The 13,183-nt window shown below is 49.0% G+C and overlaps 1 protein-coding gene across 1 annotated transcript in view; it reads left to right on the forward strand.

Moving 5' to 3' along the window:
• Positions 1 to 1,676: 1,676 nt before the first annotated feature.
• Positions 1,677 to 13,183, forward strand: part of FTSJ3 (FtsJ RNA 2'-O-methyltransferase 3) — a 52,031-nt gene continuing 40,524 nt past the window's right edge. The window contains exons 1-5 of the mRNA XM_073588277.1: positions 1,677 to 1,974; positions 5,653 to 5,747; positions 5,876 to 5,981; positions 7,904 to 7,950; positions 9,736 to 9,815. Of these exons, the coding sequence (XP_073444378.1) occupies positions 5,681 to 5,747; positions 5,876 to 5,981; positions 7,904 to 7,950; positions 9,736 to 9,815 (300 nt within the window). The 5' untranslated portion in view covers positions 1,677 to 1,974; positions 5,653 to 5,680. The remainder of the gene's footprint in view (positions 1,975 to 5,652; positions 5,748 to 5,875; positions 5,982 to 7,903; positions 7,951 to 9,735; positions 9,816 to 13,183) is intronic.

Consider the following 13,183-nt stretch of genomic DNA (forward strand, 5'->3'; position numbering starts at 1 on the left):
TTATACACAGGAGCTCTGTATATAGTGTCAGTGTACAGGTAATACAGGGATCACTAGTGACATTATACACAGGAGCTCTGTATATAGTGTCAGTGTACAGGTAATACAGGGATCACTAGTGACATTATACACAGGAGCTCTGTATATAGTGTCAGTGTACAGGTAATACAGGGATCACTAGTGACATTATACACAGGAGCTCTGTATATAGTGTCAGTGTACAGGTAATACAGGGATCACTAGTGACATTATACACAGGAGCTCTGTATATAGTGTACAGTATATAATGTCTGTGTACAGGTAATACAGTGATCACCGGTGACATCTCTAGTTGAAGTCCTTCATCTTTATCCATCACACACAGCCATCACTTCTTCCAGCCAGGGCTCATCTCTGCAGAAAATAACACAGTTATCTAGAGCACATTCTCAAATTTTTCCCCAACTTCTACATTTTGCCACATTAAAAAAAAAGCGACTGTCGCCCTGCACAGTAACAGGATCTTCACTCTGACTGAAAACAGTATCCTCAATAATAAAATATCACAGCAGTAATAATATCCATAATTAGCCCCTACAACAATTGTGTCCTACATCATGCTCCCGTGTGTCCCATTCCCGGTCCCAGGTCTCTCCACACGGCCCCCATAGTGCAGCTTTGCAAAAAAAAAAAAGTTTCTCCTTAGGCCTCTTTCACACTTCAGTTTTTTGCATCAGTTGAAATCCGCCAAAAAGTCAGACAAGCGGATCCGTTCTCAACTGATGTGAACGGATGGCACAGGATCCGTTTTCAGACGGATCCTGAAAATATGGAAATTTAAAGGAAACGCTGGCCGGGAAGGAGAGAGAAAATTTTTTTTTCTCTTTTGTCCGGCACCCAGAAAGAATTTCGGGTTAAATGAGTGTCTGGAGGATCCGCCACAGAAAAAAACGTTACAAGCTCCGTTTAGAAATCTTTGAGGATGGTGACGGACAGGAACTTTTGGCGGATCCTCACAAAAAACGGATGCAACGGACGGCAATCCGTCACAATCCGCCAGTAATGGAAGTCAATGGGGGAAAAAAACGGAGCCTCAAAAAAAATTGAGGATCCGTTTTTTTAAAAACCTGGCGGATTGTGACTGATTGTAAAAAACTGAAGTGTGAAAGAGGCCTTACCTGGCCGAGGTCCAGCGGTGTCCTCTCCCGGATTCATCTGAGGAGCAGACGCGCCGGAGTATGGCAATGACGCCATATGCTGGCAGCGTGCGTGCTGACATCAGCTGCCGGCCTGAGTTTGGCTGGCGGCTGTTAAATGGTGCCATGTGGAAAGCCTTTATGTGCCCAAAATCCAGTTCCGTGGGTTGGACGCTGTGTACTTATGCAGCGTCCGGATGTTACAGCATAGTGGAGGGGATTTCAGGAAACCCCATGCCCACTGAGTCCACAGATGCCCGCGGATCACCCGCAGAGATGGACATGTGGCGGCGCGTCTCTCCAGACTGCAGCAGGTCAATTCTCTTGCGGAGACACCAGGCCTCTGCCACAGAAATTACATCAACAGAATGCATTGCATGCGGTGAATCCGCACGGTTCAGAGAACACATGAGGATTCACCTGCGTTCAATAGAAGGCAGCGCTTAGGACCCAGCGAACATGGGCTGCGTCCAAAGCGCTGCTAGTGCCGGATCGTGTGCGGCTGGCCGAGGACGCTGAGGCCCAGATAGCGGCCCTGGCTGTGCGGTGAGGTCGGCAGATAAATGGAGTCGTATAATAATTCAGGACCTGGCCACTAGGGGGCGAACTATTCCTTTCTGGTGACAAGTTTTCAGATGCTCTCGCTGTGTTCGCTGTGTACTGTGCAGAACAGTCACAACTCAATTCCCGGAAGCATTCTGTGCTGCAAGCTGCGTGACGTCATCTTCAGGCGCCGGAAGCTGCGCTGGTGGCCTGCGAGTGTCTCCACGTGAAAGAAGTGAGGAGAGACAGAGCTTTGGTGAGTGCGAGTCGCCAGCTGCCATCTACATGTAATACCTGGGCATGAGCTGTGTAAAGTGCGTTGTCTGCTGTTGTAAAACTTATCCATGATGTACATACGTATTAAGGAATAATTCTTCAAGAAGTAACTCCTGACAGACAGCCATGTGCCCCATAGTAGCTGCAGGCACAGTGATTCTAGAGCAGAGAGTCCCAGCACATCCACATCAGCGATAGTCACAGTGATTCTAGAGCAGGGAGGCCTAGCACATCCATAGCAGCTATAGTCACAGTGATTCTAGAGGAGAGAGTTCCAGCACATCCATATCGGCTATAGTCACAGTGATTCTAGAGGACAGAGTCCCAGCACATCCATATCGGCTATAGTCACGGTGATTCTAGAGGACAGAGTCCCAGCACATTCATATCGGCTATAGTCACAGTGATTCTAGAGGAGAGAGTTCCAGCACATCCATATCGGCTATAGTCACAGTGATTCTAGAGGACAGAGTCCCAGCACATCCATATCGGCTATAGTCACGGTGATTCTAGAGGACAGAGTCCCAGCACATCCACATCAGCGATAGTCACGGTGATTCTAGAGGAGAGAGTTCCAGGACATCCATATCGGCTATAGTCGCGGTAATTCTAGAGGACAGAGTCCCAGCACATCCATATCGGCTATAGTCATGGTGATTCTAGAGGACAGAGTCCCAGCACATCCATATCGGCTATAGTCACGGTGATTCTAGAGGACTGAGTCTCAGCACATCCATATCGGCTATAGTCACGGTGATTCTAGAGGACAGAGTCCCAGCACATCCATATCGGCTATAGTCACGGTGATTCTAGAGGACAGAGTCCCAGCACATTCATATCGGCTATAGTCACAGTGATTCTAGAGGACAGAGTCCCAGCACATCCACATCAGCGATAGTCACGGTGATTCTAGAGGAGAGAGTTCCAGGACATCCATATCGGCTATAGTCGCGGTAATTCTAGAGGACAGAGTCCCAGCACATCCATATCGGCTATAGTCACGGTGATTCTAGAGGACAGAGTCCCAGCACATCCATATCGGCTATAGTCACGGTGATTCTAGAGGACAGAGTCCCAGCACATCCATATCGGCTATAGTCACGGTGATTCTAGAGGACAGAGTCCCAGCACATTCATATCGGCTATAGTCACAGTGATTCTAGAGGACAGAGTTCCAGCACATTCATATCGGCTATAGTCACAGTGATTCTAGAGCACAGAGTCCCAGCACATCCACATCAGCGATAGTCACGGTGATTCTAGAGGAGAGAGTCCCAGCACATCCATATCGGCTATAGTCACGGTGATTCTAGAGGACTGAGTCCCAGCACATCCATATCGGCTATAGTCACGGTGATTCTAGAGGACAGAGTCCCAGCACATCCATATCGGCTATAGTCACGGTGATTCTAGAGGACAGAGTCCCAGCACATTCATATCGGCTATAGTCACAGTGATTCTAGAGGACAGAGTCCCAGCACATCCACATCAGCGATAGTCACGGTGATTCTAGAGGAGAGAGTTCCAGGACATCCATATCGGCTATAGTCGCGGTAATTCTAGAGGACAGAGTCCCAGCACATCCATATCGGCTATAGTCACGGTGATTCTAGAGGACAGAGTCCCAGCACATCCATATCGGCTATAGTCACGGTGATTCTAGAGGACAGAGTCCCAGCACATTCATATCGGCTATAGTCACGGTGATTCTAGAGGACAGAGTTCCAGCACATTCATATCGGCTATAGTCACAGTGATTCTAGAGCACAGAGTCCCAGCACATCCACATCAGCGATAGTCACGGTGATTCTAGAGGAGAGAGTTCCAGGACATCCATATCGGCTATAGTCGCGGTAATTCTAGAGGACAGAGTCCCAGCACATCCATATCGGCTATAGTCACGGTGATTCTAGAGGACAGAGTCCCAGCACATCCATATCGGCTATAGTCACGGTGATTCTAGAGGACAGAGTCCCAGCACATTCATATCGGCTATAGTCACAGTGATTCTAGAGGACAGAGTCCCAGCACATCCACATCAGCGATAGTCACGGTGATTCTAGAGGAGAGAGTTCCAGGACATCCATATCGGCTATAGTCGCGGTAATTCTAGAGGACAGAGTCCCAGCACATCCATATCGGCTATAGTCACGGTGATTCTAGAGGACTGAGTCCCAGCACATCCATATCGGCTATAGTCATGGTGATTCTAGAGGACTGAGTCCCAGCACATCCATATCGGCTATAGTCACGGTGATTCTAGAGGACAGAGTCCCAGCACATCCATATCGGCTATAGTCACGGTGATTCTAGAGGACAGAGTCCCAGCACATTCATATCGGCTATAGTCACGGTGATTCTAGAGGACAGAGTTCCAGCACATTCATATCGGCTATAGTCACAGTGATTCTAGAGCACAGAGTCCCAGCACATCCACATCAGCGATAGTCACGGTGATTCTAGAGGAGAGAGTTCCAGGACATCCATATCGGCTATAGTCGCGGTAATTCTAGAGGACAGAGTCCCAGCACATCCATATCGGCTATAGTCACAGTGATTCTAGAGGACAGAGTCCCAGCACATTTATATTGGCTATAGTCACAGTAATTCTAGAGCACAGAGTCCCAGCACATCCACATCAGCGATAATCATGGTGATTCTAGAGGAGAGAGTCCCAGCATGTCCATATCGGTGATAATCACAGTGATTCTAGAGGAGAGAGTCCCAGCACATCCACATCGGTGATAATCACAGTGATTCTAGAGGAGAGAGTCCCAGCACATCCACATCGGTGATAATCACAGTGATTCTAGAGGAGAGAGTCCCAGCATATCCACGTCGGTGATAGTCTCAGTGATTCTAGAGCAGAGAGTCCCAGCACAATCAATATTGGTGCTAATCACAGTGATTCTAGAGGAGAGAGTCAATGATTCTGTAATGATGGCCCCAGTACTCCCATATTGGTTATAGCTGCAATACCATCCACAGTGATTCTGTAATGATATGTGTGTCTATGAGGCTGTAAGTTTGATTTAAGAGACTTGCGGCCCAAATATGGACTGTGAATACACCCGTCTGAGCCTTGCCTTATATTGATGAGCTATCCTCTGGTCATCAATGTAAGATATGAGGTTTGGACACACAGCATCCCCACCAAGCAGCAGTTATTACCTCTGTCAGTGGCCAGATGTAATCAGTGTAAGGAGTGAATGTTTCTGGGTACTGCAGATAGGCTCCCATTCTCTTCAACAACAGCAGCCAGTAAGTGGTGTAAGATGCTGTTACAGCTCCTTCTACTCTTGTATTGGCTCACCTATGGTGGTGGTAACAGCTGATCTGGGGGGGCGGGATGCGGGTGTCAACCCATGACAATTTTAAATTGATGACCTTAAGATAAATCATCAGTATAAAAGTAGTGGACAAACGCTTTAAATGTGGTCATAGCTAAGTAGAGAATCCAATGGTGCCACATGCTCTGCATTCCAGTATGGTGATGTGAACGAGTTTGGCATGTACATATAGCATGTCACTAGGCCTTTACACTGCAAATAACTCCTCATATCACATACTAGCCATTTACTATCCTGAAATGAATTGTGTTGTGTGTTCTTTGGATTGAGATTCTTTTTAGCCACATCCTCTCATTTTTTTTTTCTAGAGTTTCCTATCAAAATAAATTTTCCACAATGGGCAAAAAAGGAAAAATAGGAAAGAGCCGAAAGGATAAATTTTATCATCTGGCTAAGGAAACAGGTAAGCATTCTTATCTTCATGTTTGGGAATGTGACTCAAGAGGATGGGAGGATAGTAGACAGCGACTATAAAATTTCTTTTTACCCCTCTGCATGTTTTACTACTGTGCATTGTGTTCGTGTTTCCAGGGTACCGCTCCCGTTCAGCATTTAAGCTCATTCAGCTTAATAGAAAGTTTCAGTTCCTGCAGAAGGCTCGAGCACTCATTGATCTGTGCGCTGCCCCCGGAGGGTGGTAAGTGGTGGTGCATGCACTTGGCTTGCTGAATGTGTTGCAGTCACTTGTGGACTGCAAATATAGCAATTAAAGGGGTATTCCCATCCCTAAGGGTACCGTTACACCTAGCGATGCACCAGCGATCCCGACTAGCGATATGACGCGGTCAGGATCGCTGGTGCATCGCTAGGTGGTCGCTAGTGAGCTGCCAAACAGGCAGATCTCACCAGCGACATCGCTGGGGACGGGGGTCGCTACTTACCTGTCAGACACGGCGATCCTGCGTCCTCCCGCCTGGCTCCACGCGTCGCTCGTCGGCGCCACAGGAAGCCCAGCAGGAAGTGACCGACGAGGAATGGTCCAGCAGCTTCTCGCGCGATCAGCGATAACCAGCGGGGGAGCCGGTCGGAGGTAAGTATCACATGCAGCGATATCGCTAGCAATATCGCTGCAACGTCACAAAATCGGTGACTTTACAGCGATATTGGTAGCGATAACGCAGTGTGTAACGGGGGCTTAAGACCCTATCCCAATATGTAGTATGATTAAATACCTCCAATTAGAAATGTAGTATAGTTTGTCTGATTTGCTATGTCTTATTTTCTCAGGTGCAGGCATTGCAGGACCCTAGTGGTCATAACCATGGATACCTAAGGTCCTGCAATGCCTGCACCTGAGAAAAGAGATATAGCAAATCAGAAAAACTATACTACATTTCTAATTGGAGGTATTTGCTAATATTATTATTATTACACCTACTACATGTTGTGATCGGATCTTGGAGATGGAAATACCCCTTTAAGTCCATATTTTATATTGGTGTGCAGTTCATGAGGTGACTGTGGCTTTTTCCTTGTATGTTCGATAGGAATTTTTATTAGTTGACTTAGGTCAGTGGTTTTGTCTTTTAGAACCCCTGAAGAGCTGATATTGTGTCTGGATGTACACGCCAAAGTATATGTAGCACAAGAATAAGACAAGTCTTTTAAACATGATTGCCCTATTAGGCTATATGTATACGACATCTTGTTCAGGCAGATTCCATCCAGAATCCTCCCGAAAAAGCACCACAAAAGTTACCCATGAAAAAGCATAATGCACAGCACTGTCAAAACTACATGAAAGTATATAGTAAATGATGTTAGCACAGGAGTCTCTACAAGAGTGATGGCAGACTGCTGGCAAAACCACTTCAGGAAAACAACTGTCATTTTCCTGAAGTGGTTTTGCCTGGAAAAAACTTACTAGGTGTGCCGGCATCTAAAAAACGCTGTGTGTACTGTGTACACAGCATTACTCATTTTTAAAGGGAATCTGTCACCCGGCACTGACATCAGGGGCTTATCTACAGCATTCTTTAATGCTGTAGATACGCCCCCTATGTAACCTGAAAGATAAGAAAAACAAGTTATATTACTCACCTGGGGGGTGCGGTCCGGTCTGATGGGTGTCGCGGTCCGGCGCCTCCCATCTTCATACGATGCCGTCCTCTTCATTCCTTCCTGTCGTGGCTCCGGCGCAGGCGCACTGCTCTGCCCTGTTGAGGGCATAGCAGAATACTGCAGTGCGCAGGCGCCGGACCTCTCTGACCTTTCCTGGCGTCTATGTATCGTATGAAGATGGAAGGCGCTGGACCGCCCCTGAGTGAGTATAATATAACTTGTTTTTCTTATCTTTCAGGCTACATCAGGGGCTTATCTACAGCATTACGGAATGCTGTAGATAAGCCCCTGATGTCAGTGCTGGCAGCTAATACTCGAAAAAAAGGGTGACAGATTCTCTTTAATGGAGTAGATCAGGGCTGTCTGTCCTCTTTGAGTTTTACTACTAATGACATTTTCCAAATCACTGTATAGTAATGAAACCCAGTTTTCGAAGGCTTGGTGAAGAGATTTGTTCTGACAGTTTTTTTTATCAATATATATTTTGTTTTATTTCAGGCTTCAGGTTGCCTCAAAGTTTATGCCAGTCTCCAGCCTCATTATAGGTAAGTGAAATTTATTCATGAAGCTTTTTGTTTTATTACCGTATGTACTCGAGAATAAGCTGAGGCACCTAATTTTACCACAAAAAACTGGGAAAACTTATTGACTCGAGTATAAACCGGGTATGCATTGTCCCCTCATCCCCATCCTGGGATGCATGGCTCCTCATCCCCATCCTGGGATGCATGGCTCCTCATCCCCATCCTGGGATGCATGGCTCCTCATCCCTATCCTGGTGTGCATGGCCTCCTCATCACCATCCTTGTATGCATTCCTCCCCATCCTGGGATGCGTGGCTCCTCATCCCCATCCTGGGATGCATGGCTCCTCATCCCCATCCTGGGATGCATGGCTCCTCATCCCCATCCTGGGATGCATGGCTCCTCATCCCCATCCTGCGATGCATGGCTCCTCATCCCCATCCTGGGATGCATGGCTCCTCATCCCCATCCTGGGATGCATGGCTCCTCATCCCCATCCTGGGATGCATGGCTCCTCATCCCCATCCTGGGATGCATGGCTCCTCATCCCTATCCTGGTGTGCATGGCCTCCTCATCACCATCCTTGTATGCATTCCTCCTCATCCCCATCTTGGGATGCGTGGCTCCTCATCCCCATCCTGGGATGCGTGGCTCCTCATCCCCATCCTGGGATGCGTGGCTCCTCATCCCCATCCTGGGATGCCTGGCTCCTCATCCCCATCCTGGGATGCCTGGCTCCTCATCCCCATCCTGGGATGCCTGGCTCCTCATCCCCATCCTGGGATGCCTGGCTCCTCATCCCCATCCTGGGATGCCTGGCTCCTCATCCCCATCCTGGGATGCCTGGCTCCTCATCCCCATCCTGGGATGCCTGGCTCCTCATCCCCATCCTGGGATGCCTGGCTCCTCATCCCCATCCTGGGATGCCTGGCTCCTCATCCCCATCCTGGGATGCCTGGCTCCTCATCCCCATCCTGGGATGCCTGGCTCCTCATCCCCATCCTGGGATGCCTGGCTCCTCATCCCCATCCTGGGATGCCTGGCTCCTCATCCCCATCCTGGGATGCATGGCTCCTCATCCCCATCCTGGGATGCATGGCTCCTCATCCCCATCCTGGGATGCATGGCTCCTCATCCCCATCCTGGGATGCATGGCTCCTCATCCCCATCCTGGGATGCATGGCTCCTTATCCCTATCCTGGTATGCATGGCCTCCTTATCACCATCCTTGTATGCATTCCTCCTCATCCCCATCCTGGGATGCATGGCTCCTCATCCCTATCCTGGCATGCATGGCCTCCTCATCACCATCCTTGTATGCATTCCTCTTTATCCCTATCCTGGTCTGCATGGCTCTTCATCCCTATCCTGGTCTGCATGGCTCCTCATCCCTATCCTGGTATGATTGGCCCACATCCCCATCCTGGTATGCATGGCCCCCAGCAGAAAAACATTAAAAAAGTGAAACCATCCTACTTACCGTCCCTGCACTCCCTCATAGCATCTTGTTCCAGTGCCAGCAGCTGTGGGGCGATCACTTGTGCCTGCTACTAAAGGGTTTGAATATTCACTGCACTCCACGCCCATGAGAGGGCAGCGAATATTAATTCCCTTAAGTAGCAGACACGTGATCTCCCGGCCGCTGCAGGTCGTAACATATAAATGCTTCTGCTGTTCAAGGAACACCACAGCTAGTACTAATAGACTATATTACTCTGATATTATCCTCTCTATTTATATCAATTACCTAAACTGTGCTTTCTTATTCTAATAACTTTCTTTTCTTGTGGGTTTTTTTTCCCCAGGGGTTGATCTTGTGCCAATTAAACCAATCCCTAATGTTGTCACATTACAGGACGATATAACCAGCGAGTCCTGCAGACAGGTAATGCCAGTGAGACGCCCCAATAGTCTCACATCTTCAAATTATAGTTCAGTTAATGGCTCCAAATATTTCTTGATACGTAATATACAATATATTTTGGAAGCCTATCATAATATATTAGTCATGCACCATATACATTCTTATGGGGCTGTGGTATAGCAGTGGTTCACAATGGCACGGTCTTGGGAGAATAAAGCCACATGGTCCTTAGGCTTTGGCATATACAGCTCTGGCAAAAATTAAGAGACCACTGCAAAATTTTCAGTCTGATTTTTCTCTTTATAGGTATACTTTTGAGTAAAATGTAAATTGTTCTTTTATTCTATAAACTACTGACATGTCTCCGAATTTCCAAGCACTAAATTTTGTATTTATTTTCAGAAAATGAGAAATGGTTAAAAGAACAAAAAAAATGCAGTGCTTGCAGACCTCAAATAATGCTAGAAAACAAGTTCATAATCATTTAGAAACAGCCATACTAATGTTTTATCTCAGGTAGAGTTTAGAAATCAATATTTTGTGGAATAACCATGATTTTTAATCACAGCTTTCATGCGTCTTGGCATGGTTTCCCCCAGTCTTTCACACTGCTTTTGGGTGACCTTATGCCATTCCTGGTACAAAAATGAAAGCAGTTCATCTTTGTTTGATGGCTTGTGACTATCCATCTTCCACTTGATTACATTCCAGAGGTTTTCAATGGGGTTCAAGTCTGGAGATTGGGCTGGCCATGACAGGGATTTTATATGGTGGTCCTTCATCCACATGTTGATTGACCTAGCTGTGTGGCATGGCGCATTGTCCTGCTGGAAAAACCAGTCCTCAGAGTTGGGGAACATTGCTTGAGCAGAAGGAATCAACTGTTTATTCGGTCGTCCATGACAGCACCACCTGAGAGAGGGGATCCGCCCTTTAGGAACAGGAAACCTACAGATACAAAAGGGTGGCACCTCTCCCACGCATCAGTTGGTTTCCTGTTCCTAGAGGACAGGACTCTCTACAGATCGTCCGTCATGGAGCTCGTCGTTGAGTACCCAGGCCGGCTGACCGACCCAGGTAGCGAGGGGGTCTCCTACCTCGGTCAGTGCGGGGTCCCTGGAAGCGCCACGGTGGGGCCGGGTAGGTCACCACGGCAGTGGACGGAGCAGGTGGAGCAGGGGTCCGGTGGATGCCGCCTCCAAAACGCCAGCACCTGGTATGTATGCCCCGGTCCTGCTGCGCTTCCCCAGGCCCGGTCCTCCCGGTCAGTGCTGGCCCCTGGCGGGCTCATGGCGGCGTGCGCTGGGGGGCATTCCAGGCAGGAGCGCTCCCGCAGGGCTCTGATGAGCGGCGGAGGTGACGCGGCGGAAGGGGCGGAGCGACAGCGCCGATACCGGAAGTCGGGTGCCGGCCGGCCTCCGGCGCGCGCCGCGGGTGCATGCCCGTCCGGGGGTCGCGCGGCGACCCGGGTAAGGCGAGGGGGGCCGGAGCATGGGGAGGGAGCGCGAAAGGCCGGGTGGGTGGTGCTCTGGCAGGATACCTGCTGACCCGGACACCAGGAGGCCATATAAGGCAGATGGGGACGCCGCTGGGGTGCTTCTGAAGGCCCCAGCAATGGATACAACGGAAGCCCCCTTAGACCAGCAGGACGAGGCGCAGGAGCGCCCACAAAAACAGGCCACGACAAAACCGCATGCGAGTGGCCAACAGAAGAAACAGAGACGAACTAGCGACCAGAGCCGCGAAAGTTCCTCCAGAAAGGAACCCCCTGCCTCCCTCCGTGATCCGGTACCTGCTTCATCTGCATGGGTAAGAGATCTCCGTGAATGTACCCTGATGCAGTGTTCCCTTATGTTTTTTTGCAGGGGAAGAAGGCTACGGGGAAACAGAAGCACAGGGAATGTGCCCTCTGTAGTTCCCCCCTACCAGATGGCCACCCTAAAAAATTATGCCAACCATGCATTCGGCAAACGGTAGGGGTTATTAAAGACAGGGAGTCCAGGGGTAGATTGTCAGGCCCTTATACTCTCCCCCGTTTATGCAGGTAGCGGAAGAGACACCTGACTTCACTTCAAACCTGAGAGAGATGATCAGGGCAGAAATGAAAGTCTTACCTCAAAAAGAACCTTCTAGGAGAAGAGAGGCTAGTGGTTCAGGCTCGGAGACCTCAGTCGCCCCTAGGAAAGGTGACAACTCCTCGGCCTCCTCGTCGTCTTCCTCGGATGAAGACTCTAGCCGGTTCTGCTTCCCCTTAGACCAGATGGACAGATTAGTGAAAGCAATACGGTCCACCATGGGGGTAGCGGACAAAAAACAGGAACTCTCAGCACAGGACATAATGTTCGGGGGTCTAGACCCCAAAAAACGCAGAGCTTTTCCATTAAACGATAAAGTTCAGAGCCTAATTGACAGAGAATTGAAGAGACCGGAAAAAAGGGGCTCCATGCCACCAGCCTTTAAGCGGAGATACCCCTTTGATAACCCGGTAGTAAACAGATGGGATAAAGCCCCGAAACTAGACGCAGCAGTAGCCAAAGCATCTAAAAAATCCGCCATACCATTTGACGATATGGCCTCCTTGAAAGATCCGCTAGATAAAAAAGCGGATTCTTTCCTTAAAGGGACATGGGAGATGTCAGCAGGCGCGTTAAGATCAGCGGTAGCTGCCACCTGTACAGCCAGATGCATGATGGTCTGGCTAGATCAGCTGGATTCCGAGCTAAAAGACGGAGCTTCAAGATCATCTATTCGGAAAAGTTTGCCGATCATTCAGAATGCCGCGGCGTTTTTAGCCGATGCTTCTGCAGACTCTGCAAGAATGGCGGCAAAAGCCGTGGGTCTATCTAATGCAGCGCGAAGAGCGCTCTGGTTAAAATGCTGGCCAGGAGATATTCAAGCCCGGTCCCGTCTCTGTTCCATTCCCTGCGAGGGGGAGTACCTATTCGGCCCGGTCTTGGACGAATTATTAGAGAAAGCTGGAGATGACAAAAAGAAATTTCCCAGTCTTCCGAACCCCTCTTACAGACGTCCTTTTACCAGGAAAGGTTTTTTCCGGAGAAGGCCGTCCAGAGATCAGGGCAGATGGGATGAGAAAAAAAGGAAAGGTACAGGATTCATGTTTGGAGGGGGGCGCCAGGAAGGTCCAGCTCGGGATACGAAAAAGCCGCCCCAATGACTGGTTGCCCCGGTAGGAGGGAGACTAGCTGCCTTCTACCCATCCTGGTCTCTGATCTCTAATAGCAGCTGGATATTGGGGATAATAGCTGTGGGACTACGACTAGAGTTTTCTAGGGTTCCCCTTGATCAATTTAAAATCACCCCACTCAGGTCGTCTGCTTCAGAACAAGCTGCCCTGGAGGCCAAGGTTCATGACCTGTGCGCCAAGAAAG

Source organism: Dendrobates tinctorius, unplaced genomic scaffold (assembly GCF_039654945.1).
Source record: "Dendrobates tinctorius isolate UK_male_01 unplaced genomic scaffold, ASM3965494v1 ptg000103l, whole genome shotgun sequence".
Lineage (NCBI taxonomy): Eukaryota > Metazoa > Chordata > Amphibia > Anura > Dendrobatidae > Dendrobates > Dendrobates tinctorius.